Source organism: Cebus imitator, unplaced genomic scaffold (genome assembly GCF_001604975.1).
Source record: "Cebus imitator isolate Cc_AM_T3 unplaced genomic scaffold, Cebus_imitator-1.0 Scaffold5, whole genome shotgun sequence".
In the NCBI taxonomy this organism is placed as follows: domain Eukaryota; kingdom Metazoa; phylum Chordata; class Mammalia; order Primates; family Cebidae; genus Cebus; species Cebus imitator.
In genome coordinates, this window is record NW_016107320.1 from 3,022,555 (window position 1) to 3,047,399 (window position 24,845).

Genomic DNA, 24,845 nt, shown 5'->3' on the forward strand with positions numbered 1-24,845 from the left:
AAAAAAAAAAAAAAAATCAAAAATTAAAGTAAAAATATTATCATTGACTGTTACCCAGTATTTTTACATTATTTATATTAATATCATTTAATCTTTACAGAGAATTCTATGGAGCACTATAATATTATCCTCAGAAGGAAACTGAGGCACCTAGGGATAGACATGCAGTGTGGCTTAGTGATTAAAGCTCTGCATACTGGACACTGACACCTGGGTTCCAATCCTGATAACAGCCCTCTGTTCACTCTCTGGCCTTGGGCATATTGTTTAACTTCTCTGTGTTTTGGTTTCCTTATCTGAAAAATGAGAATAGTCTCTACTTCATAGGGTGTTGTGAGAATCAAATGAGTCAAAACATGCTAAGTGCTTTAAATAGTGCCTGACACACAGTAAATGCACAGTAAATATTAATTAAATATTTTTAAAATGTAAAAATGTGTTATGGCTAGAAGGTGATTTCGCTGAAACTGGAGTCTAAACCTTGGGATTTTATGTCCTGTTATGTTCTGTCACCTGGTAGAGAGTAAAGGTTACATCCCGATTTTAGTTTATACATGTTAATTAGTAGTTTAGCATTCATCAATAAACTGTAGATTCTGAAAAGCTTTAGCTATAAGAAGATCAGTCAAATTATAGCTAAATACTGAATGCATGTAAAGAAAATGTAGAGGGTTTATCTTTAGTAACTCAACTAGGTTAAAGTGAAGAAATTTGAATTTAAATAATACGGTAGTTTCCCCTTATTTGTGGTTTCAGTTACCCATCGTGCAGTATAAAATAGTTTGAGAGACCACATTCCTATACCTTTTATCACAGCATATTGTTATAATGGTTCTTTTTTACCATTATTGTTGCTAATATCTTACTATACCTAATTTATAAATTAAACTTTATCGTAGGCATCATAGTATATATAGGGCTTGATACCATCCAAAGTTTCAAGCGTCTGTGGGGGTCTTGGAACGTGTCCCCCTTGCGTAAAGGGAGGCTCCTATAACTTATTTATGTTCTTACAGTGCAGAGGACTTGAAACAGTAAATAAACACTGATGTCAGTATGGTGATTATCATTCACAAATATTTTCATTTCTATTATCGTAATTGATCCTTACACAAACTCACATGAGATAGGAGGGCAAATATTAGTATCCCTAATTCACAGATTTAAGAAAAAAGTCCCAAGAATTTTAAGTGACTTTCTTAAGGCAAATAAGTGACCAAGTTCTGCTTTCAACTGAAAGCAGAACCCAAGTATGTGCATATTGATTCTAAACACAAAGTTTATTTAAAAATTAGCATGTAAAACATAAATCTAAAATATTCTTACTAGTCATTTAACAAATTTTTATTGAGTAGCTGCTATATACCAGGCATTGTTTTGGGTGCCAGAAATGTAAAAAGGAGTAAAAGTCCCAGTCCTTGTAGAGTTTGTACTTTTTATTTCCTTTATAATTGCAGCAAACTGAAAATCCCTAGAAAATAGGATTTACTTTGTAATTGACTTCTGCTTAACCAAGACTATATCTCTAATTATTTTCTTTGATTTGTAAGGTACTTCAAGGATTTTTTTTTTTTTTTTTTTTAGTCCCTCAAGGCTACTAAAAAGATCAACTATAATGGCTATTGATATAAGTGATTAAAAAAACTGAAGTATCCCATTTCAAATGAATAATTTGGTTTTTATCTTATTTTTATTCATCAAATGCAGAATTTACCAAAAACTGAATTATCTTAGATTTCTAGATATATAGATATAGATATATGTATATAAACTTTTTATTCAGAATCATTTTTCTATTTGGTGGAATATTTCTAAGAGGCTTGGAAAATCTCAAGTAAAATTTTAAATGAATTTGTACAGTGTTCTGCCTCTTTCCAAAGGTATTTTTCAAAATTGGAATTGTTTTATTACTGAAGTTGGATGACTTCAGGGAGCTCTAAAATGCAAGGTGGAAGCTTCTGTTTGGTTTTTTCTTTCCCTTTGGTAAGGTCTTTTGCTTCCTCCCCTCCCCTTGGCCCACCTTTATGCTGTCTGTTGTCCAGTCTGCTCTGCTGATCCCTAAAGATGTTTCTTATCTAGGCTACTATTTATGTGAGTAAAACACAAGGTAGAAAATACTCTTCTGTACCTTTTATCAAGAGGTAATCCAATATCTTCATCACCTGGTTTTGAGATATTTTGGAAGGTTATCAACAACTATTTTAGATGGAGCATGTATGTCTCAGGCACTGTGTTAACTGTTTAACATGCACTGCCTTCTTCAATCCTAACGGCAGTTATGTAGGTATTTTAGAGATGAGCATATTATAGGCGAGGAGAGTTCAAAGAATTAAACTACCAAAAGGGGATCTGAACCCAGTCTTTTGAATCCAGTGTTTATGATCTTACTATCTCAAACTCCTACTCTTGAACATTCTTAATCAATCATCAATAACTTATCAATTGGCAGTCTTGAGCTCAATTCTGGTAACGAGGTCCTACTATACTGAACTTAATGATGCAATAGAAGCAAAATTTAAAAAAATTATATATTCTTGTTAATCATTGAAAATTTTGATAACTTGATATATAAATCTAAGAAAAGAACACTCAGAAAAATGAGAAAAAGGATATGACTTTAGACACAACCCAAATACTGAATAAGCAAAGTTTTATAGGTCAGACTTAATGAAGAAATGCATGTTGTTAAAATTATGATGCTATTTTTAATTTATATATTTCTAGCAAAGAGAAAAACACACAGCTTGTGGGAGTGTAAAATAAAGCTTTTATAAAAGAAGGGTTGGCAGAATGTATTGAAAACGTTATATAGCTATGTAACTTTATAGGCCCAATATGGTGACCCATGCCTATAATTCCAGCACTTTGGGAGGCTGAGGAGGGAGGATCCACTTGAGCCCAGGTGTTTGAGACTGCCCTGGACAACATATTGGTACCCTATCTCTACAAAAAGTTTAAAAATTAGCCAGGTGTGGGGCCATGTACCTGGAGTTCCAGCTACTGAGGCAGGAGGATCTATTGAGCACAGGAGGTCGAGGCTGCATGGAGCCATGATAATGCCATTATACTCCAGCCTGGGTTGCAGAGTGAGATCTTTTCTCAAAATAAATAAATAAATAAATAAATAAAGGGAGCGATTTCAGTCAACCTGAGTTAGTGAAATAAGAAAATTCCTCTGTTTTAACCTGTAAGGAAAGTTTTCAATTTTGAAACAGCCAATCCACCTTTTGTTCCTTCTGCTTTCTTTAGCCCTTTTCTGCCTAGAAGGCTAACCTCCTCTGCTTAGCTCATCAGAACACCCATTTTATAGAATAAGGTGTTACCCCATTTCTAGAATCACAAATAAAAGTCAATTGGAACTTTAAATTTGTGGTAATTTTTTTCTTTTAATTATGATTTTTTAATAATACCAATGCTGGCTATTTCTTTGTGATGGGCAGAAGATAGTTTTTAACTCTTATTTCTATAATTTTCAAATTTTATGAGTAAACATTTTTTAAGCTTTTGTGATTTGGAAAAAAATTTCTTGAAGGTGAACTAAAGAAACAACTCCAAGACTCCTGTTACTGAGCATGGATCCCTAAGGATTGGAACAAAGATAGGAAACCATAACTCTAGAATAGAAAATTCTCTCTTCAACCCATGAAATAAATGCTTTGGACAGCTGAAGACTAGATTCCTCAGAGGTGAAGCAGAGCTTTGTTTCAATCTTTTTAGTTGCCAAATGACTTGCAAATAATACTGGGTATAAAAGAAGAGAAAATGGAAGCACGGATTGAGCTTAAGGAATCAAATTTTAGTGAATTTTTCCTAATTCAGGAAACATTTATCAAAGCCAGGATCTGAGGACAAAAAATTGGAAATAACAGAGGGAGTTCAAAAGTCTTAAAAATTAATTTAATGAATGTTGTGTATATACAGTGAAGGCACAGAATCATAATATGAAACACACCATGCTTTCAATGTACCAATCCCTGCTTTAAGTACTTTGCACCCATTAACTTACTCTCTTGTAACCCTTGAAGATAGAGACTGTTACCAGCATATTCATAGTGCAGAGGTAAACAGCTAGAACTCTGGAGCCAGGCTTCCCGAGTTAGAATCCCAAATCTACCACTTACTATCTGTATGATCATGGGCAAACTGTGTATACTCGCTGCTGTTTTCTATAAAAATGTGAACAATACTAGATCCATGTAGAATTGTTCTGAAGATTGTAAATCGCTCAGAACAGCACATAGTGGTGTTTGTTAATATTTTTTTTAAAGCCCCTGAATTTTAAAGCTAAGGAAATTAAAGTACAGAGATGACGTAATTTGCCCCTGGTCACAGTGAGTAGGTGGAAGAGCCAGATCATGCTCTTAATGGTTATCATAAATTGTGAAGGAACACTCAAAGCAAAGAATCTTGGGAGGAGATTGGTGAGCTGAGTCTTGCTGGATGATAAAGTTATCAAGATAAAGAATGGTGTGATAAGGGAGAAGCTCAGCACAGGAAGCAGGCAGTGTGAGTAGTTAGGTATAGTTGGGACTTAGAGTGAGTGGGGGGATCATAATAGTAATTAAGGTTGGAGAGATGGAGGAACTCATACTAAATATACCTATTTTATCTTGTGGAGTGTAGGGATGTAGGTAGAGTAGAACTGAAGGCAGGGAGATGAGTTAGCATGCTATTTCGATAGTACTGGAGAGAGATTTGGGGAGCCTAACCCAGGGCCACTAGCAATAGGACTGGAAAAGGGCAGATCGAAGGGGTGTCATAGGGGGTAACATTTACAAAGTTAAGGATGATTCTGATTTGGGAAGTTAATGGTGTCAGTGATAGAGAATACAATGAAAAAACGCTTTTTTGGTGAAGAACATGCTGAGTTTGAGAAAGTATGGCAGGCAGTTGGACATTTGATAGAGTGAAAAATCAGGGCTAAAGATAAAGATCAGGGAGTTAAATCATGACATCTAACACAGTTGTCCCTGCTGCTGGTAGATATGGAAAAAAGACCAGAGATATTAAGTGATTTAGAATAAGATCACAAAGTACCACAATCATATTCAATACAATTAGCTTAAACCATGTTGTCTTTGGATTTTGTCTGTTTTTCAACAATTTGAAAGTGTATAATATGCCAGGCACTTGCTAGGCACTACAGTTACCTGCAGTAATGGAATGAGCACCAGCATCTTTCCTGATGTCGTGTGCAGTGAGGTGGCTCGTTCTCTCTCGTGTCCTCAAGGTCACGTAGAGTGCATGTAGTAAATACTCGTTGACTCTTTCAAACTTGATAGAGTCAGGACTGATTGCCGCTTTGTTGCCTTCCTTGAAAGTTTACATGGAAAGCTGACCTTCTGTATGCTTTTCAAAGGGCCTCATTTAGCACACTTGGCTCTTTTTTAGATTTAAGAAGAGTTTGAGATCAATAAGTGTGATGGCCTTAATCTTTTTATAAAAGTGTTGGAAGTCTGAAGTCACCTGATGAGGGTTTTTTTTTTTGTTTTTTTTTTTTTTCAAGAAAAAAATAATCATTCAAAATAACCCATTAACATTTGAAATTCTCAGTAAGAACATTATGTACAAGGAGTTGGGGAACAAGAGTTTTTAAATCTACCTTCTTTTATCTCTACTTACGGCGTGCATCCTCTCTTCTTATCCCAACACATACTGACGTTTTAGGACCTCCATCAGGGAGATCTCAATATCCTGAGTTTTTCTGTATGGAGAGGGGAAGAAATATTTCTATTTTTGCTTTGGTCAGCGAGGATACATTTTATAGTTTTACTGTGTTTTTCTCAAAGACAGGCCTTCTGAGTCACGTCTTTCACTGCTACCATAAAGAAACTGTATAAAGGTGATTGAGCAGTGAAGGCATGGATAAAAGGAGAAATATTCAACAGTTCTGAATGTGCATGGCATCAAATGTAAAGGAGTGAGAACTTGATGTATAAGAAAAACATTGAAATAAAATAAAAATCCAAGAATGAGTTGCTTTTTGCGATAATGAACTCCTTCTTGCTGGAGGTACTAGAGTCTGTCTCAAGGATGCTATTGGAAGCACCCCAGCTGTGGGTGAAAAACTGTACTTTCTGAACCCAGTCCTTTATAACCTAGAGTTTTTGATGGTGATGCTTTTACTACTTATTCTTAGACTATTTTGCCATATACCACTCTGTTTTCTCAACTCCAGTTGTACTAGACAAGTCAGTATTGGATGATGCTGTTTCACAGTAAAATTTTCTAGCTAGATTGTAAGTTCCTCAAAGACAGGAATAATATAAAACATTTTGAACACCTACAGGGTCTAGGTTTGTGCTAGGAACTCTTAATCTTTGACTAATTAATCATATTGAACTTCTAATTCATATGCATTTTGTTCAGAGATAATTTTTCATTGCTTTAAGAAACACAAGACAAAATATTCTAGACATATCTTTTTTAAGAAGTAACAAATGTTTTCACAAAGTATTTTACTTTTCAAATTTTTTCATTGATATAAAATTGTGGGAACGTTATAATTCCAGTTCTCAAGCACCAGCAACTGGAAGAGGCCTTCCTAAATTAATTGCTCAAGCGAGAGTTATCAATAGAAAAGCAATCATCTAAAAACTAAACCCAAGAGCTGTTGATGAATTTTCTTAAATTTTATTTAGAGGCATTAAGGTCTTGATGCCCATCTGACAATAAATACCTTATTTTATGTTTTTAAAAACCTCAAAGATAGTTTTAAAATAAAAGTCAAGTTAATGTCATTTATTGCTATATTAGAAATTAATTTCTTGCTTGGACGTCAGTTTCAGAATCTGTGTACCTTTAGTAATTGATGGCAGTAATTTCAGTGAACCAGCTAAGTGTCTGAAATTCTGAATGCCGTAGGATAATAACTTGGTTTCTTAAGTACAGATGTACATGATAGTGAAGTGAATAACAAAGCCTTTTTTTCTCAGGAGTATTTTAAATATATTTTGAATTGGGCCGGTACTATTTTTCCTAGTGACAGGAATTAAAATTTGATCTCTTAGAAGCTGACTCTTATTAACCAGTTTCTTCCAGAATCAAGACCACTGTATACCCTCATAAGATTGAGCGTTTATTATTCCCTTGTCACTGCAGGAATTCCACATGCAATAGTTGCACATATGGCTATTTTTATAAATTAGGATTTAGAAATTAGAGCAAAAATATAAGATTTACTATATATAAAAAGGCAAATCTAAACATCTAGGACATATGTCTTTAAAATATTTATAGACTACCCTTTATAAAAAAAGAAAAGTTTTCTTAGGAGTAGTTATTCGTATTATGAAAGTATTTACAATATTCTGAAAAAGTTTCCTCCACTAAAATGACAATGATTTGATACAGCTTCTAGATAAGAATCAACATGTAAAATGGGTTGCGCCTATACTGTCCTTGGCTTATAGACTTTAGTTTGGTGATTATTAACCCTGGAATCATTAAGTCATTTCTTAATCTGGTATGATCATATTTTGTGGATTATGTAATTTTTAAAATTAATCATATCTTTATAAAATATTTTTTTCAGAGCCCAGTGACTTGATTGTAAAAATTTACAGAGCGGAATCGTATGCTGGTCTCCAAGAGTTTAAAGCAGCCATAGAAGATTTAAATGCAGTTCTTTTTCAACTTCCAGATTGGCCTGAGGTAAAATTACTGTTTTATATTTGTATAAATTGTAAAATTTCAACTATAGGGGACATGCATTCATTCACAGTTATGAGTTTTAACAAAGTAGCTAGTTGACTCCAAATAAAATACCTAGTGCTCTAGGTATGTAGGCTCAGCTGGGTATAATGCCTCATTCCTGTAATCCCAGCACTTTAGGAGGCTGAATTAGACCGATCACTTGAGCCCAGGAGTTAGAGACTTGAATGTTCTTTAGGCTCCTCTGATGTTATTTAACTAATAATCTCTTTCATTCTAATCACATAAGCAAGGCACATTTAAAGTTTACCAGCTGACGCTTTGTTGGTGGACCAACCCACAAAATGAATTTTTGGTTTATCAATAGTAATTAGTAGGATTCTAATTTTTGTCATAGAACTTGCTGAACTCACATTATGAAGGAGAAAAATAAAAGACAAAATAAGGGATTTCTGAAAATTATCATGTCTATAAGCACTTTCTTAAAAAATAGCATAGGCAATTATAGATTCCTAATAACTTGGAAGACATTTACCATACTGACCTAAATCTAAGACAAAGTTTTCTTTACATTTTAATGTTTCTTTAATCTTGATGCATTCTTAAAGTCAGTATAATTTTACATACAATTTTCTTTTCCCTCAAACAGTTCTTATTAAATACGTATTTAAATCAAATAATTTCTTTAAAATGTGGGAACATGGTATTTCTGATCTTGCCAAGCTCTGACTTGCTATGGAACTTTGGTCAAAAAGTCATTGTCTGGGCCTCAGTTCCCCTATTAGTACTTCTCCAGGGTAGTGTGTAGTTATGCCTTTAAAATGCTTTGGCCTCAATTATTCAGAATTTCAAAATACGCATTTTTTTTTTTTTTTTTTCCTTTTGAGACAGAGTCTTGCTCTGTCACCCAGGCTGGAGTGCCTTGGTGTGATCTCAGCTCACTGCAATCTCTGCCTCCCATGTTCAAGTGATTTTTGTGCCTTAGCGTCCTGAGTACCTGGGATTACAGGTGCACACCACCAAACCTGGCTAATGTTTATATTTTTAGAAGAGCTGGGGTTTCACCATGTTAGCCAGGCTGGTCTTGAACTCCTAAACTCAAGCGATCGTCTTTCCTCAGCCTCCCAAAGTGCTGGGATTACAGGTGTGAGCCACTGTGTCTGGCCCAAAATCAGCATTCCTGAGCCGACTCTTGTTTTTCTTTACTTGATAATGATCTCTTAAATAGCGATTCATATCACAAAAATTTTATATATGTGCTTTTATTGAAGGTCTACTTCAGGAAAGGAAAAGTACTTCACGATGCTGGTTTTTTAGGTGATGCCTTACAACTCTTTCTTCAGTGCTTAGCCCTTGATGAAGATTTTGCACCTGCAAAGCTGCAAGTAGAAAAGGTAATCAGTTTACCAGCAACTGTAGTTGAAGGTAGGGCTAGGAGACAAACAGGTTTAAAAAAATGCTAATAAAAGTGGGAATAAGAACATATGTAGTAAATAAATCTAACTTACGAACAAATGTGACAATTTGAGTGATTTTCAGGTTCATATACTTAGTGTATTGAGTTCTTAGTGAAATCTAAACATTTCATCCACAGATATGTCAATGCATTTTTTTTGGTTAATTTAGTTTCCTAATAGTTTGTTCAATCTGAGCCAGTCTGATGGACCTTAATGAAGCATTGCTGTCACGATGTTCCTGCTCAGAAGCCTTATCGACCTGCCTTTTGCCTTTCACTTCAGGTCTAACCTCTGCTTATTCCCCAGGATTGCCAAGTTCACTTGTTTTGCCTTATTTTTTTCAATACTCTGTATGCCACTTTCCATACTTTGTTCTATTTGTCGTGTGTTAGTAGTTACTAATTTTTTTTAAATAGGGGAGGGTACAAGGAAGGGAGCTGTTTGATGAAATGACTTTGGGAAGCATTGGGTTAAGCGAAGTTAATCAGGTTTCTTCAGAACATCTCAGAGCTTTTGATATACCTACGTGAAATAAACTAGTATTCAGCTCTTGCCAGACTTATTCACAGAATATCTGGAAAGAGTAGGGTCTTCAAAAAATTCTTTAAGAAAATCTATGCTAATACAAATTCAGGGTCCCAGTCATGATGCTCTCCTCTATATACTCAACACATGCTACATTATGTGTCACAGTTACAGTGTTTCTTAGAGTGTGGCTTTTTGTCAGAATCATGTGGGGTTCATGTTAAACCTTAAAGAGTCCTGGGCCCACCAAGTACAAGTCTTTGGAATCAGAATCTCTGAAATTGGAGCAGTCGTTTAAGAAACATCCCAGGAGATGCTTATGTACCCTGAAGCATGAGAACTTTGAGATTATTCTCAGATTTCAACTCCCTAAGGAATCCAGCTGACATTGGTATATCCTCTATGAGGTTTGTTTGCATATACATTCTAGCCCACTGATTTAAGAAAAAAGTGTTTACTATTGTCTGTTTTCTGACTTTTCCATGTTCATTACTGTTACTTTCTTGTTGAGATTGCAAACTTTAAGAGCATGTATTTCTGCATTTTGCATGCTGCCAGACATTCTTCTATTTCTGTATCTATTTGCTGGTTGGTTAATAGGATCAGGTGGATGCAAAACAAATGATGCTTTAAAATATTTTGTTTTTCTCCAATATACTTTTTCTAAGCTGAGGTATAATTTACATATAATAAAATGCTGAGTGATTTTACTTTTCACTGAGTTTTGAAAAACGTATATACCTGTCTAACAGCATCCCAATCAAAACAGAGACTATTTCCATCACCCTAGAAAGCACTTTCATCTCCTCTCCAGTAAATCCTCTATCCCTGCTCCTAGAGGCAATTACTATTCAGATTTCTGTCACTGTAGAGTAGTGTTGCTTATTCTAGAACTTCATAGGAATGGAATCATACAGTATGTACTCTTTTGTGTCTGGGTTTTTTTATTTTTTCACTGAACATAATATTTTTTAGATATATCTAGTCTTTTTTTATTGTTGACTAGGTATTCCATTATATGAACATAATGGCATTTGTGGTTTTCTTTTTTTTTTTTGAGACGGAGTCTTGCTCTGTCACCAGGCTGGAGTGCAGTGGCGCGATCTCGGCTCACCACAACCTCCGCCTCCTGGGTTCAGGCAATTCTCCTGCCTCAGCTTCCTGAGTAGCTGGGATTACAGGCACGCACCACCATGCCCAGCTAATTTTTTGTATTTTTAATAGAGACGGGGTTTCACCATGTTGACCAGGATGGTCTCGATCTCTTGACCTCGTGATCCACCCGCCTCGGCCTCTCAAAGTGNGAGACGGGGTTTCACCATGTTGACCAGGATGGTCTCGATCTCTTGACCTCGTGATCCACCCGCCTCGGCCTCCCAAAGTGCTGGGATTACAGGCTTGAGCCACCGCACCCGGCCTGTGGTTTTCAGTTAGTAGTGATTTTCATTTGGATTGTTTCCAGTATTTTTTCCTGATATAAATTAAGCTGCTATGAGTATTCTCGTACAAGTCATTTTGTGGACATATGTTTTTACATCTCTTTGGCAAAAACTTAGGAGAGGAATTGCTGGGTTCCAGGGTAGATGTATGTTTAATACATTTTTTAAAACACAAGAAATATAAATGTGTATATACAGATTTTTAAATGTTTGCTTATTAAATGGAGCATTTGAGCACCTACCAAAGTTACACACTTTTATCTACATTGCTTTTATTTCCATGAATGATTTGTGATTCATTCTGATTTTTGTGTATTTGAAAGATAACAGCTGAAAAACTGAACCTCCAATTTAGACTTTAAGAAGTATGTGCTGTACCTATAAATATAGATTATTTGACAAGCAAAAATATCAGAATTCCTTTCATTTTATTCTTGCCACGTTCTTCTCCTTTCTTAACTTACCCTGTTTCTGTTGGAGTGTTAGGTGTATCCCTGAGATAAGCACCCAGAAATTTGATTCTCCAGCTGTCTCCCAGTTAAATTCCTAGCTATTATAGGAAAGCTGCCATTGGGTGCCCCTAACCAAGTGTTGGGCAGCAGTAACTGCCCACACAGGTTAGTTGTTCAGTGAGAGATTAAATTGAGGGTAAGTATAGGAAGTTGTGTAGTTTTGTAGTTAGAAGTCCAAGGTTTAGTTCACATAAGTGCTTCAAGTCCAACCTTATAAATATACATTGAAGTGAACAATAAACTATTTAGATAGGATAGGGCTCACTAAGATTCAGAGATAGATATTTAATATTTCTTTTAAGATTTTTTAATAGTCCTTTTATTAAAAGGTCAACCTTTACCCTGATAACTACTCCCATGCCTTCCTTTCAAAGTTTTGAATAGTGTTTTTGCGGGTGATTTGACTCCGTGAGGCACACCTCGTTTTGCAAGACTTTTGAACTTACATGTTGCTTACCTTGTTCCTCTCCTGCTCATTAAAAATAATGCCTGCTACAAACTTTCTAAATGTTCTTAATTAGGTAAATTTATACGAAATAATCCTTAACAAAATATTTTATATTTTCTACTTTTAATATTTCTCTTGCAGATTTTATGTGATTTATTATTACCTGAAAACTTAAAAGAAGGCCTGAAGGAATCTTCCTGGAGTTCATTACCGTGTACTAAAAACAGACCTTTTGATTTTCCTTCAGTGACGGAAGAGTCTCAGTCTCCCAGTGAGCTTAGCCCAAAGCAGGTACGGGGTGAGACGAGGTTATCATGAATTTAGCATATCTATTTCTTTACAAGTTAAGATCTTCATTTTCCTAGTTTCAAGTACTAGCATCTACTTAAGTACTTTTAACCTGGTTAGTTATCTTAGTAGAATTTTTTCCATAGCCTTTATTTTACACTAAAATCTTTTATGTAAAATATTTGCTGATTAGTCACTATTTTAGGTCATGTGAATGTCAGAAAATATTTAGTTCTTCAAGAAATATGTATAGAACATTGCATTTATGTTTCCTCAGGATAGGAACAGCTGTGTTAGAGCATGACTACTTTTAAACCTCATTATAACATAAGTCAGCTTGATTTCTACGGCTGTGTAAGTACAGGCATCCCTTATATCTGTGAGAGATTGGTTCCAGGACCTCTCACAGATACCAAAATTCAAGGATGCTCAAGTCCCTGATATATTAATAAAATGGCACAGTATTTGCATGTAACTTATGCACATCCTCCTGTATGCTTAAATCATCTCTAGGATACTTATAATACCTAATACAATGTAAATGCTATGTAAATACTGTATTGTCTAGGGAATAATGACAAGAAAAAGGTCTATATATGTTCAGGCTTTTTTTTAGAATATTTTCTATTCCCAGTTGGATGAACCCACGGATGCAGAGCCTATGGATACGGAGGGCCAACTGTGCTGGCAAAAATCATTTACTTGTCACAGTGTTGGAATCAAGTTAGTGCTATTAAATGAACATTAAAATGAGCATTATAAGGCATTGAAATTTGATTTCAGTTTGATACTTGGTGAGAGGAATAAAGGATAGTAAAGAAATACAGTTACCTTTGTTTATTGTATTTTTGTAGAGTGAAGACATACCAGAAGTCACTTCAGAGCCCGTCAAAGGAAGTTTAAACCGTGCTCAGTCAGCACAGTCTATAAATTCAACAGAAATGTCTGCCAGAGAAGACTGTTTAAAAAGAGTGTCCTCAGAACCTGTTCTGTCTGTTCAAGAAAAAGGTGTTCTGCTGAAAAGAAAGTTGTCTCTTTTAGAACAGGATGTGATTGTAAATGAAGATGGAAGAAATAAGCTTAAAAAACAAGGAGGTAAAAATTTTGCTCTACACTTATATAAAATAAATTTAGTCAGAATAGTCTTTAAAATTTTTCCTAAAGAAGAAACCCTGTGTCTTTGTTTTAATAGAAACTCCCAATGAAGTCTGTATGTTTTCATTAGCTTATGGCGATATTCCAGAAGAATTAATTGATGTCTCAGATTTCGAGTGTTCTCTCTGCATGAGGTAAGCATGTAAAACTTTACAGAAGATGAATGTTTTATATTAGTATAAATAAAATACAATGTAGTTAAAGGTAATAATAGACAATGTAAAGTAACAGAATGCTGGAATAAAAATACAAAGACATGAATTTTAGTCCTGGGTTTACCTTTCATGCCTGAGCAAATAACTGAATCTCTGAACCTCAGGTTTTCTAATTTAGAAAGTGGGGTCAGTCTTTGCATAGCATGCATCTCAGTGTTGTAAAAATCACATGACTTCAGTATAAAAGGAATCTGGGAAATTATAAAGCACTAAGAAAATTATAGATATTATTATTGAAACTTACCTATCTCTATGGTTTTAAATTTGGGTAAGAATTCTAATTATATATTTTATGTATATGATCCTATCTTATTAATACATATCAACTATAAAATCTTTTTAAAGTAACATAAGGGTAAGGATTTCCATTATCCAGAATTCTGTAATTCTAAAAGACTGAATGTTTGAAATAACATTTCTCATTTAAATGAATTGTGTAGGATCGGAAGATTTTTATGGAGGCCTGGTGCTGGTCATATTAGGCTGGTAGAAGTTAAATTCCTGAGCAAGTCTTAATTCTGAGCCTTGCTTTCTTCACCTGTGAAGTGAGAGGATTATATTAAACAGTTCCTAAAGTACCTCTAAATCTATTTCTAGCAAATTCAGAAATACCATGTTTCAGAAAATAAGTAAAACTAGTTTTTCTGCAGTGTTTGAATAATACATTTAATATTAAGCCTAATATTATTTCTTTATAATTCAACTGCATTATTTATTAGATCATTCTTTGTATGAGTTTTACAGTGTAAGAGTCTTTTAAGCCTATTAAGGAATCATTTTTAAGTTGTTATTAAAATGGGAATCTAAAGGCTCTACAAAAGCTAATAATTATTAATGATGTATTTTACATTATTTTGCACAAAGTCTTGGAAATCTGGTATATATTTTATATTCACTGCATGTATCAGTTTGGACTAGCCACATTTCAAGTGCTTAGTAGCCATAGTATCCAAGGGCTGTGGCATTATTCAGGTTATCTCTAGGGCCTTGGCAGGAGGCCTCATTGATGGAGAACTTTTAAAACATTCTGAGAGGCTATGGTTACATTTATTACTGCCCCTTCCCTTCTTCCTGCCTGCTGGGCCCTCCTTCTTCCTTTAAATAGAGATTAGTGTTACAGTTATATAGTAATGCAAGCTTTTCCAATAAATAGTTTAATATGAAAACTAACATGTATTTTGGTTGATTTCAGGTTGTTTTTTGAGCCAGTAACAACCCCTTGTGGACATTCGTTCTGTAAGAATTGTCTGGAGCGTTGTTTAGATCATGCACCATATTGTCCTCTTTGCAAAGAAAGCTTAAAAGAGGTAAATATTTGTATATGTGTCTGTTTATTGGTCTTAAGTTTGGCAGCATGATTTAATTTCTGTTCAGCCATAGAAATAGTGATGATCATGTTCAGAATTACATTCTGTATGCTGAGTGACTAACAAGGATAATGTTTTACTACCCATATGCTAATATTGGAGAAAATTGAGGTTGAAGAGGATGGAGGGAAAGAAGACAGATACTCAAGACCAAACTCCTCGTACTTAAATTTTTTTTTTTTTTTTTTTTTTTTTTTTTAACAAAAGTGAATATGGTTAGTCATCTGGTTAGGGATAAGTTCAATTTTGGTGATGACTATATTGGGGAAACATTATTTTCCTGCTTCCAACCCTCAATAATAAGCCAGATTTGTAGACTGTTTCAGATTCCTTAACATCTGGAACAACTTTGTTCAATAGAATTTTCTTCATTGATGGAAATGCTCCATACTTTGCTGTCTGATATGTTAGCCATTAGCCATGTATGCCTATTAAGCTTTTAAATGTGGTTAGTGTGACTGAGAAACTATATTTATATTTTATTAACTTAAATTTAAGTAGGCACATGTGACTAGTGGCTACCACATTGGACAGTGCAGCTCTAGAAAAGTGGTAGACTGGAAAGAAGAGAGGTAGGTACAGCTTTCTATACCCTTTCTTTAGAGTCAGTCAGTGATCAGTGCTAATAACCTGTGATAGGAAAGTAGCTAGGTCTCAGTGGGTGTCTTCTGTAATTGATGGGAAGACAGCACCTTCTTAATCATGCCTGAGTGACTTTAGATCACCTACAATCAGGCTAAAGCCTGTGATTCTGAGAGGCAGTTGCAGTGGTAACATTGATTAGGGAAAGTGATTCTGTCTCTGATGATTGACAGGATTGCTTAAAGAAAAATATCTTCCAAATATGAACCGAAAAATTAATAAAACCATTATGGATATACATACAGTATTTTCTATATAGAAAACAACTCAGTATGGATGTCATAATAGCATGTCTGTTATTATGTTTGATATGTATCTTACATATATAACAAGTTGTTATGTAAAACAAAAGCATATTCAGAGTATTCTCAAAATTAGGAAACATCAGATAAATTTATTTTTAAAAGAGTTTATTAGTTACATTTTCAGGTCATATGCTCAATGTTTTTAAATGAAGTACTCTAAATATGCTGTTTTTCCAGACTTCATTTAGATACTCCCGAGGATAACTATGATGCTTGTTTTTCCAGATTAACTATTAGGTTGGTGCAAAAGTAATTGCAGTTTTTGGCATAATAGTAGATCCATTGCTTTAATTAGAGATATTTCTTCTTTAAAAAATAGACATTGAAAAATACATTAAGCATATTTTAAAAAGTATAAATGACATACTATTTAACAATATCCAGTGTCCAACTTTGAAGATACCCTTCATGCATAATATAATTTGTAAATTCAAAATACATATACTTTTAAAAATATTGGTATGCTTTCAGTTTTACATTTTTCCTATTTGTCCTTTTATTTTGCTCATTTTTCCATTTACATCTGTTTTAGATACATAATTTTTATAGCAGCATAATAGTCCAATGATTTAACGCTTCCTTCTTGTTGGATATATAAGGTTTCTTGTTCTCTTTTTTAAATATACCATGCTTTCTCCAACATCATTTAAAATTAATGATTGTATGCATCTGACCATTTCCTTAGGTTAAATTTTGGGAGGTAAATTATTGGATCCAAAGTCATATATTTATAAAGCCCTTAAAACCGGTTGTTTGATTGCCTCATCCCCAGAAATGTTACATTGATTCAGATTCCTATCAGGCATGTGAGAGAAGCTGTATTTCCCAAGATTTTTAAACATCTTTGTTAATTTAATAGAAAATGATAATGGAATTGCTTTTATAATGTCTGTAATTTGATTAATTTTATGATAAACATTAATCGGTGTGTATATTACCTGCTCAAGGGGCACCTCTCTCCATTCTCCCCTGATCAGCAGCATCTGTCACTTGAGAACTTGTTAGAAACACAGATTCTTGGACCCTACTCCAGATGCTCAGAAACTCTGGCATAGGGCTCTGTAGTCTGTATTTTAACAAGCCCTGATTCATGGTCAACTTTGAAAACCACCACCAATTTCCCAATCTCTCACATTTCCTCATCTGTTCTTCATTGGATAATGACAAAACCCTTGTTTTTACTGACTGCAGATTCAGGGATGGCTTTGTCTTGTGATTGGGAGACAATCCTCACTAGTTTTGTGAAATAAATATGTATTGGGCTTTTTCTTTGTACAAAGTTCTTTGCATACACTCTGACCGTGTCCCTGGCCCTACCCTAAGTAATTTTTAGTTTAACTACAGAGATGTAATGTATCTGTGTACATATACTACACTATACAATGCCTTCTATGTGGTATAAACAGTAAACTATGGGTTCTTGAGTTAGAAAAAAATAATTAAGAGTTTTTGAGAAAGGTAAAATTGGAGTCAGACCTTGAAGGATAGATATGTTTTTAATAGGCAGGAGTGAGAGAGATGGCTCTTATAAGTTGGAATAGAGAATGACACAAAAATGCATGAGGATAGTACTTTTTCAGAGTATTTAGGGGCAGTGTAAATGTACGATTTTATATAGAGCTGGGGTGGATGGATTGTATAGGAAAAGCAAAATCTTGATAAGGGTCTGAGTGATAGTGTCCCAAGAAACTCACCTTCCTTGGGTTACTCAAGGACAGAATTGAGGTCTGCTGCTCTACTCAGTAGTGGGTGACAATGGAAGAAAATCTGAAAGAAAAATTATCTAGAGACTCTCTGAAATTGGGAACAAAACAGATGTTTTGCTTTTCTTCAATAAGGCAAATGTGCTGTTTTGCCTTATTTTATTTATTCCTTATCTCCTTTTTGTTTCTCAGTTAAAATGATAGTTTAGTACCCATGAGCTGTCAGATGGAAAAGGAAGATGTTATGGAAGATGGCAGGGCAGGGCCCTCTGTGGCTAACAGAGGAGCTGTGGTCACAGCAGGAAGCAGTTCTTCTGGACAGGGCTTGGTTCAGGTTGCAGCCAACTGTCTTTATTGCACTTGAGCAAAGCCTCAGACAGGTTTTTTTTTTTTTTTTTTTTTTTGCTTAGCATCATCTACTGTAATGTTCCCCTCACTAATAAAATTAATCCAGAATTGACGGTATAAGTATGTAATAAAGGCTTTAATATATCAGTTAACTGTGTTGCCTTTTTAATACTGTAGGAAAACCGCTGCTGGAATGTAAAATAATATTGTCTTTTAGTATCTAGCAGATAGGAGGTACTGTGTCACACAGCTGTTGGAAGAATTAATAGTGAAGTATCTGCCTGATGAACTGTCTGAGAGAAAAAAAATATATGATGAAGAAACTGCTGAACTCTCACAGTAAGTTTCTTCTCATAAAAAAAAATATGAACGGCTACCCTTTAATAGTAAGGAGAAACCTCACCACAAGCTGGATCCTGTCTTTAGTTCTCAGTCTAGTCAAGAAGTACTGGTCAGTTTCCGCTGTCCTCAACAGACAGAATTTTATATGTTCACTTGGTAACATCCGGATGTTTTATAGGGAGTTATTGACTCAGCTCTGTGGGCTGAAGCAGTATTTTAGGTGGGGGAGGAATTTCCTACAGTGCCATCAGGCAGTGGAATGGGAAATAGAGAGGGGGCGCTGGTGACAGTGACATTGATGGTAATGGTGGCTCTTATGTGTCATGGTAGGTTGGGCAAGAGGAAAGTTGAGGGTCAATAACCTAGATTAGCAGGGGATTTGCTGTCACATGGAGGCCTGGAAAGGGGCTTTCCAAACTTTGAGATCTGAGACTGAAGTTGGAAGAGGTCTGTTCAGGGCCAAATCCTCAATTAATGAACATACTGACTGGGAGCAGAACTGAGTTGGTGTCGGGAGGGTGAAAATCTTGGAGACAACCTTGGGATTGGGCAATGCAGACCACTCTGAAGAGAACACAGCAGCTGATGGAGCTGGGTAGGTGGGACCAGGCATTGCTTGTCCCTTTTCTGTTTTTGTTTCCTGTTTTTCTTCCTCTCTTTTCCCTAAATGTCTTTCTCTCTTTGACTAGTCACTTGGGTCTCTTTAAATTTTATTCATGAGTTTTTAATTTCTTTATTTCTTTTGCTTTCCTTTAATTGAGCACACTAAAGAACAAAATTATAATTTTATATGCTGTTTTATTTAACAACTTTTTGTTACCATTATTTTTCAAAATATAAATTGAATATTTTATATGTTACTTTCTAACAAAACTTATGCTTATAGACTCTCCTTTTTCAACATGTGCCCATCAGATGTCTTCAGTAGTCCAGGGGCCTTCAACAGAAGAAAGATTTCCACTCTTTATAGAAATAGATATTGTTTTGTCTTCTCACAGAATTGATATTTAACTATGTGATTTATAAAATACTGTGATGTGACAATTATGAACCTTTTTGATCAATGCTGAAGCATCTAGATTTAAGAAGCAGCAGTTACACTTTTGAAATTTTAAACACAGTGATACAACCAGGCTGCCCACAGAACAGTGGTAGACTCAAAGGACAGATGAGGTAGTCACACAGAAAGAGAGCTGCGTGTTGGAGAGAAAAGCATCAGGGGTTTCAGCTGCTGATTAATGGGGCTGTGTTTTAAAACACATATTTTAAACATGTTTTATGAAATACTATGTTTATATAAGTAATTCATGGTCATTTTGGAAAAAAAAAACAACAACAAAAAAAAACAACTCAAAAATACAAATCAGCATTTAAAAAGCCGTAATCTGCAACCCTGCAAAGGGAATCAACTATTGGCATTTTGGCATGTATATTTCCAAACTTGAATGCAGTATGTATAAATAAGCTTTAAACAAAGATGGGATCATGTTATTCATGATCTATATCGAAAACCTCCTTCTCTCATTAATATAAACATTTCTTCCAATTCAGTGTCATACACATCATCTTTTAATGGAAACACAGTGTTCCATTTTATGGATGTACCATAATTGATCTTACTAGTCTCTTATTTATGCTTCTGCATTTTGGTTACTATCCACATTGCTACAGTGAACATTCATCTAGCACTTGTCCACTCAAGTCTGAAAGTAAGCTGGTTGGTTCCAAAAACATGAGCGTTTCCTACCAACGACATAAGGTGTCTGTCTGTAGCCATGTTCTTTAGCATGCTTGTGCTGTTTCAGACTGTTTCCACACTACCAATTTTCCCATGCCTTGAACAGGACTGGGCATTGCCTTTATCCTTCTCTTGCTTTCTACCAGTATGGCAATGAAAAATGTTATATAACTTTAATTACTTGGAAAAAATGTTATCTCATCAGAATATGTTTTCTGATCTTACGTTTGAAAATATTTTAATGCCAAAGAATTTTTAATTATTTGGTCTTTGTCTTGTGGGAGTTCGCTTTTTCTTGTTATCTAAGAGTATGAGTGTTTGGATAAAAGATATTTACTATCATATGTTATAAATAGCTAAAACAGATTTTTAATATAAAATTTTATTTATAATAAATTATCTTGATTCATAAAGATACTTAGTTCTGTAAGATAATCTGGTGTCTTAAAATTCAATGTACTCATAAGTAAGGATCACAGCAGATTTTTAGTATTAATATTTCATCTGTGAGAGCTTAATGAACAGGGTGCTGATTCTTGTTCTTGCTAAGAACAAAAATCACCTTATTTAGAACTAATTCATTTTTTTTTAACATTAGTTCATTACTGTTGTAAACCTCACTCATTTTTTTTGTGTGCTCGGTAATATTTTTCTTGTATGATCTATAATAATTAAACTGTTTCTCCCTCAGCTTGACCAAGAATGTTCCAATATTTGTTTGCACTATGGCCTACCCCACTGTGCCTTGCCCTCTCCATGTATTTGAGCCAAGATATAGATTGATGATTCGAAGAAGTATACAGACTGGAACCAAACAGTTTGGCATGTGTGTCAGTGATACACAAAATAGGTATGCTTTTTGTGAACTTAAATATTTGTATTTAGGTTAGACCTTTCAATATGGATGAGAACTTACATGTTTATGTTTCACCTTTGTTACTAATCAAGGTTTTCTTTTAGTTTTGCAGATTATGGTTGTATGTTACAAATTAGAAACGTGCATTTCTTACCTGATGGAAGGTCTGTGGTTGATACAGTTGGAGGAAAGCGGTTTAGGGTTTTAAAAAGAGGAATGAAAGATGGATATTGCACTGCCGACATTGAATATCTGGAAGATGTTAAGGTATTTTGAAATGTGCTTTTCCAACATACTTTAGTATATTCTGTTGCAGGAATTGGTACAGGCATACAGGCTATTTTCTAGGCATAAGAACTAGTTCTTATTAGAGAGTCTTACCACTGTTACCTGTGAGAATGAGCTCTAAGTTAGCCTTTTTGTGTCTTGCTCTGAAATTGTTGCACATTCTAAGAGAACTTAGAAGACTAGAACATAGGTTCTCTTTATTTCTACAGGGTTAACAACAGCCCAGTGCCTAGAATGTATGTGAGTATGTACACATGGACATGTGTGATACACATGTTAGGTACTTAACAATGGTGGTTAAGTTGAACTTTCAGCCATGTAAGTTTTGAAAGGTTTACATTTCTGCCCTGTTTTATTGAAAGTATTAGCAGTTGAAGCTGATGTAATTAGTAGACTGAAATTTGATGTAAATGTAAACACATCAAATCTTGTAAGAGTTGTTTTGTATATTAAGGTTGTTCTTGTGCCTAAGAGAACCCTCATGATAAAATAGAGTTGAATGCTGTGTGAAGACCCTGGGGCAGACATAGAAAGCACTATCAGTGTACCTGTTGGTGATATCTTACCAGCGTAGGGTTTTTGTGATGTCTTTCTAGAATAGGGTTAAGTTGGTTTTTATGATACTATAAATATCAAATTGAAGGCAGTTTCTTTTGGAAAGGCATTATAAAAGCATAGATCTTATACCATCACTTGTTCATTAATTTGTTTAGGCCTTTCATTTCAGTCAACATTTATTGGATGTTGGCATTAGGTATTTTCATGAACATTAACTCATAGAATTTCCAGAACTCTATGAAATAGTAGATGAGGAAAGTACAGTTCAGAGGTGTTAATTAATTTGCCTGAGATCCTATAGGTAATGTAATAAAAATGATTAAGGCAAACTCCCCGACTCAGGCTCTGAGCTTTATCATTATGCCATTTGCCTCTCTGCTGATAAACCTGATGGTTCTGATGTTGCATGTCCTATCTTACTATAAAAATGCTATGGGAGTACTTTGCCTTGTGCGGTTGGCCAAAAGTATTGTGCAAGTTGAAATTTTGAGTTGATTGATATAATCTGTGCCTTAGGCATACTTGGTGAATGGAATCGTTTGCTAAAGGTAATGTCCTTTGTAAAGTTAGTAACCCTATTTCAGTTTTATGTAAATTTTTGTCTTCATATATTGCGTTTGATGACAAAATCACTTGAGTGTATGGCTAAATAACATAATAACATGACTATATGTATTAATACTTATAAACAGGTAGGCAATAGAATCACATTTTGAAAGTATTATAGATTTGATGTTTATAAACTTGAGTCCTCTTTGTGGTCCTAGGAATGACTGGTAATTTTTCATCATAATGTCTTCATCTATATAGTGATTTTCTTGTCCATTCTGGAAAAACTTCTCAAATTTGTTTTTTATAGCAAATTTTCTTCTTCTTATAATGATTCTGTTTTCTGTGATTTCTAATGAAATTTTAAGTTCTGTTAAAAATTATTACAGTAAAGTTTGCTTTTAAAGTTTCTACCTGCTTTTTGGCGAGCTCCATTTTTCATTGCATACTCTTATTGTTATCATTCCTTGTTTATTAGAGCCTGTCATTTGTTTTCTTGAATTTTGTGAGGGTGCAAAGCACATGCTTAAAAAAAAAAAGACTGAACAAGGCATAAGATTATTTCTTGCTTCTGTCAAGTTCAATGTATGCCAGCAAGGGCCGGAATCCTGTATTGGCGTTCCAAGACCAAAATTCTTCAATTATATGGCTCTTCTACATTTTTAAAAAATTTATTTTTTTGTGGTAAAATATATACAAAATGTACCATTTTAACCATCTTTAAGTGCACAGTTCAGTGGCATTAAGTACATTCACATAGCTTTGCTAAAAGGAGATGCTCTTTAAGCTTTAGTTTTTTCATTTCAAATCTTTCAAAAGTAAAAAGTATTTTTTTTTTTGTCTCTTGTGTGCTGTAGTCCTATTTTTATATTTCAAAATGTTTTCAGAGTTTCTTTGTTTTTATATGAGTCATCCTTGAAGTATGAAAGGCTGAGTCAGGCCTGGTATTTGTTCGGATGAGTTTGTATATATGAGACACAGAGCATGACCTGGCACATAGTAAGTAGGATGTAAGTGTGCATTAAAGAAATCAATATAAGATGGATGAGTTAAACTTAAATCTTCCCACCTGTGTTCTCTGAGATGACTCTTCTATCTCAAGGTAGAAGACTGATGCAGCTAATTTTACGTTTGCAGTTTGGTGACCCAGTACTCTAAAGAATATACTGAGGGAGTTCCAGAGGTAGCTGTAGCCGTGGGCATTTAGAGCAGAAGTTCATCATTGTGTAATTACCTCTCTGACGTACTGGCTTTATATGCTAAGTTATTTGTTGTAGCTTTTTGTTTGTTTTTGTGCTTTGACCCAGCTCCCTAGTAAAAGATGTAACTGGGCCTGGACTCCTCCTGTTAATTACTTTCTGTCATATCATCTGCACCCTAATCACTCATCTTTTCTTTTTTTGTAGCAACTGTCACCCACTTTTTTGTTCCACTGCTTTCAAAAGCCATTGATTCATAAAGACAAAAGGAATTCCAAATTAGTGTAGACCTTTGAACCAAAATTCACTCTCAATCTTAGTCCTCCCACTTGGGGGCTGTTAGTAGCGTTCTGCAATACTGCACTGCCAAGTCAGTGAGATTACGCATAGGTCAGACCTTGCTGTCTGTCTTTAGTATGGTCAGTTAGCCCTGCATGAGGCAGAAGTATGTATTATAGCATAGGAATAATACTCTTTGGGAGGTCAGCACTGAAGCAGGTATTGCCCTGTTGTTCTGATGCCTTTTTCCATTTGTGTCAGTTGGCATATGGATGGGGGATTAGACACAGAAGTCTTACTGACTATTGTATTTCTAGGTTGAGAATGAAGATGAGATTAAGAATCTCAGAGAGCTTCATGATTTGGTCTACTCTCAAGCCTGCAGCTGGTTTCAGAATTTACGAGACAGATTTCGAAGCCAAATTCTTCAGCACTTTGGATCAATGCCCGAGAGGGAAGAAAACCTTCAGGTATGGTGGCTTTTCTGTTCCCCTAAAGTCACTTTGATGTAAACCCAAATTTGCAAACTTTGACATTATCATTTTTTTATTGTCGTTTCTGCACTACATTTTCTTTGACCACCCCCTGCTCTCATCCCCACCTCATCTTTAGAATCATGAGTTCTCTTGAGTAGTGGTGTCTAGTACATTCCATACAAGTAGAGGCTGGAAATAGGTGTCAGTTGAGATGCCTGTAGGACAGATTGCCAGAGAGGGAGCAAGTCCTTAAGAGGATTTTTAGGAGGGGTAAGGAATTAAAAATGGGATGTTACTATCTAGAAACTGTGACTGTGAGACAACTATGCCTTCAAGCCCATCACCTGTTGCTGTTATTCTTCGACAGCAGAGATATTTACCATTTTCTATACACTTAAAAATCTTTTCTCATCTTTCTGTCTCCCAACATTTGACCCTACCACTTACTCATTTTTGCCTTTTCATGTTTAATACTTCACTCCTTATGAAACTGTTATTCTTTT

The 24,845-nt window shown here is 34.9% G+C and overlaps 1 protein-coding gene across 1 annotated transcript in view; it reads left to right on the forward strand.

Moving 5' to 3' along the window:
- Positions 1-24,845, forward strand: part of LONRF1 (LON peptidase N-terminal domain and ring finger 1) — a 32,869-nt gene that overhangs the window by 4,513 nt on the left and 3,511 nt on the right. Inside the window, exons 2-11 of the mRNA XM_017535587.2 lie at positions 7,535-7,653; positions 8,925-9,047; positions 12,176-12,325; positions 13,177-13,417; positions 13,515-13,611; positions 14,885-14,999; positions 18,275-18,396; positions 20,829-20,987; positions 21,098-21,260; positions 24,184-24,336. Coding sequence (XP_017391076.1) covers positions 7,535-7,653; positions 8,925-9,047; positions 12,176-12,325; positions 13,177-13,417; positions 13,515-13,611; positions 14,885-14,999; positions 18,275-18,396; positions 20,829-20,987; positions 21,098-21,260; positions 24,184-24,336 — 1,442 coding nt within the window. The remainder of the gene's footprint in view (positions 1-7,534; positions 7,654-8,924; positions 9,048-12,175; positions 12,326-13,176; positions 13,418-13,514; positions 13,612-14,884; positions 15,000-18,274; positions 18,397-20,828; positions 20,988-21,097; positions 21,261-24,183; positions 24,337-24,845) is intronic.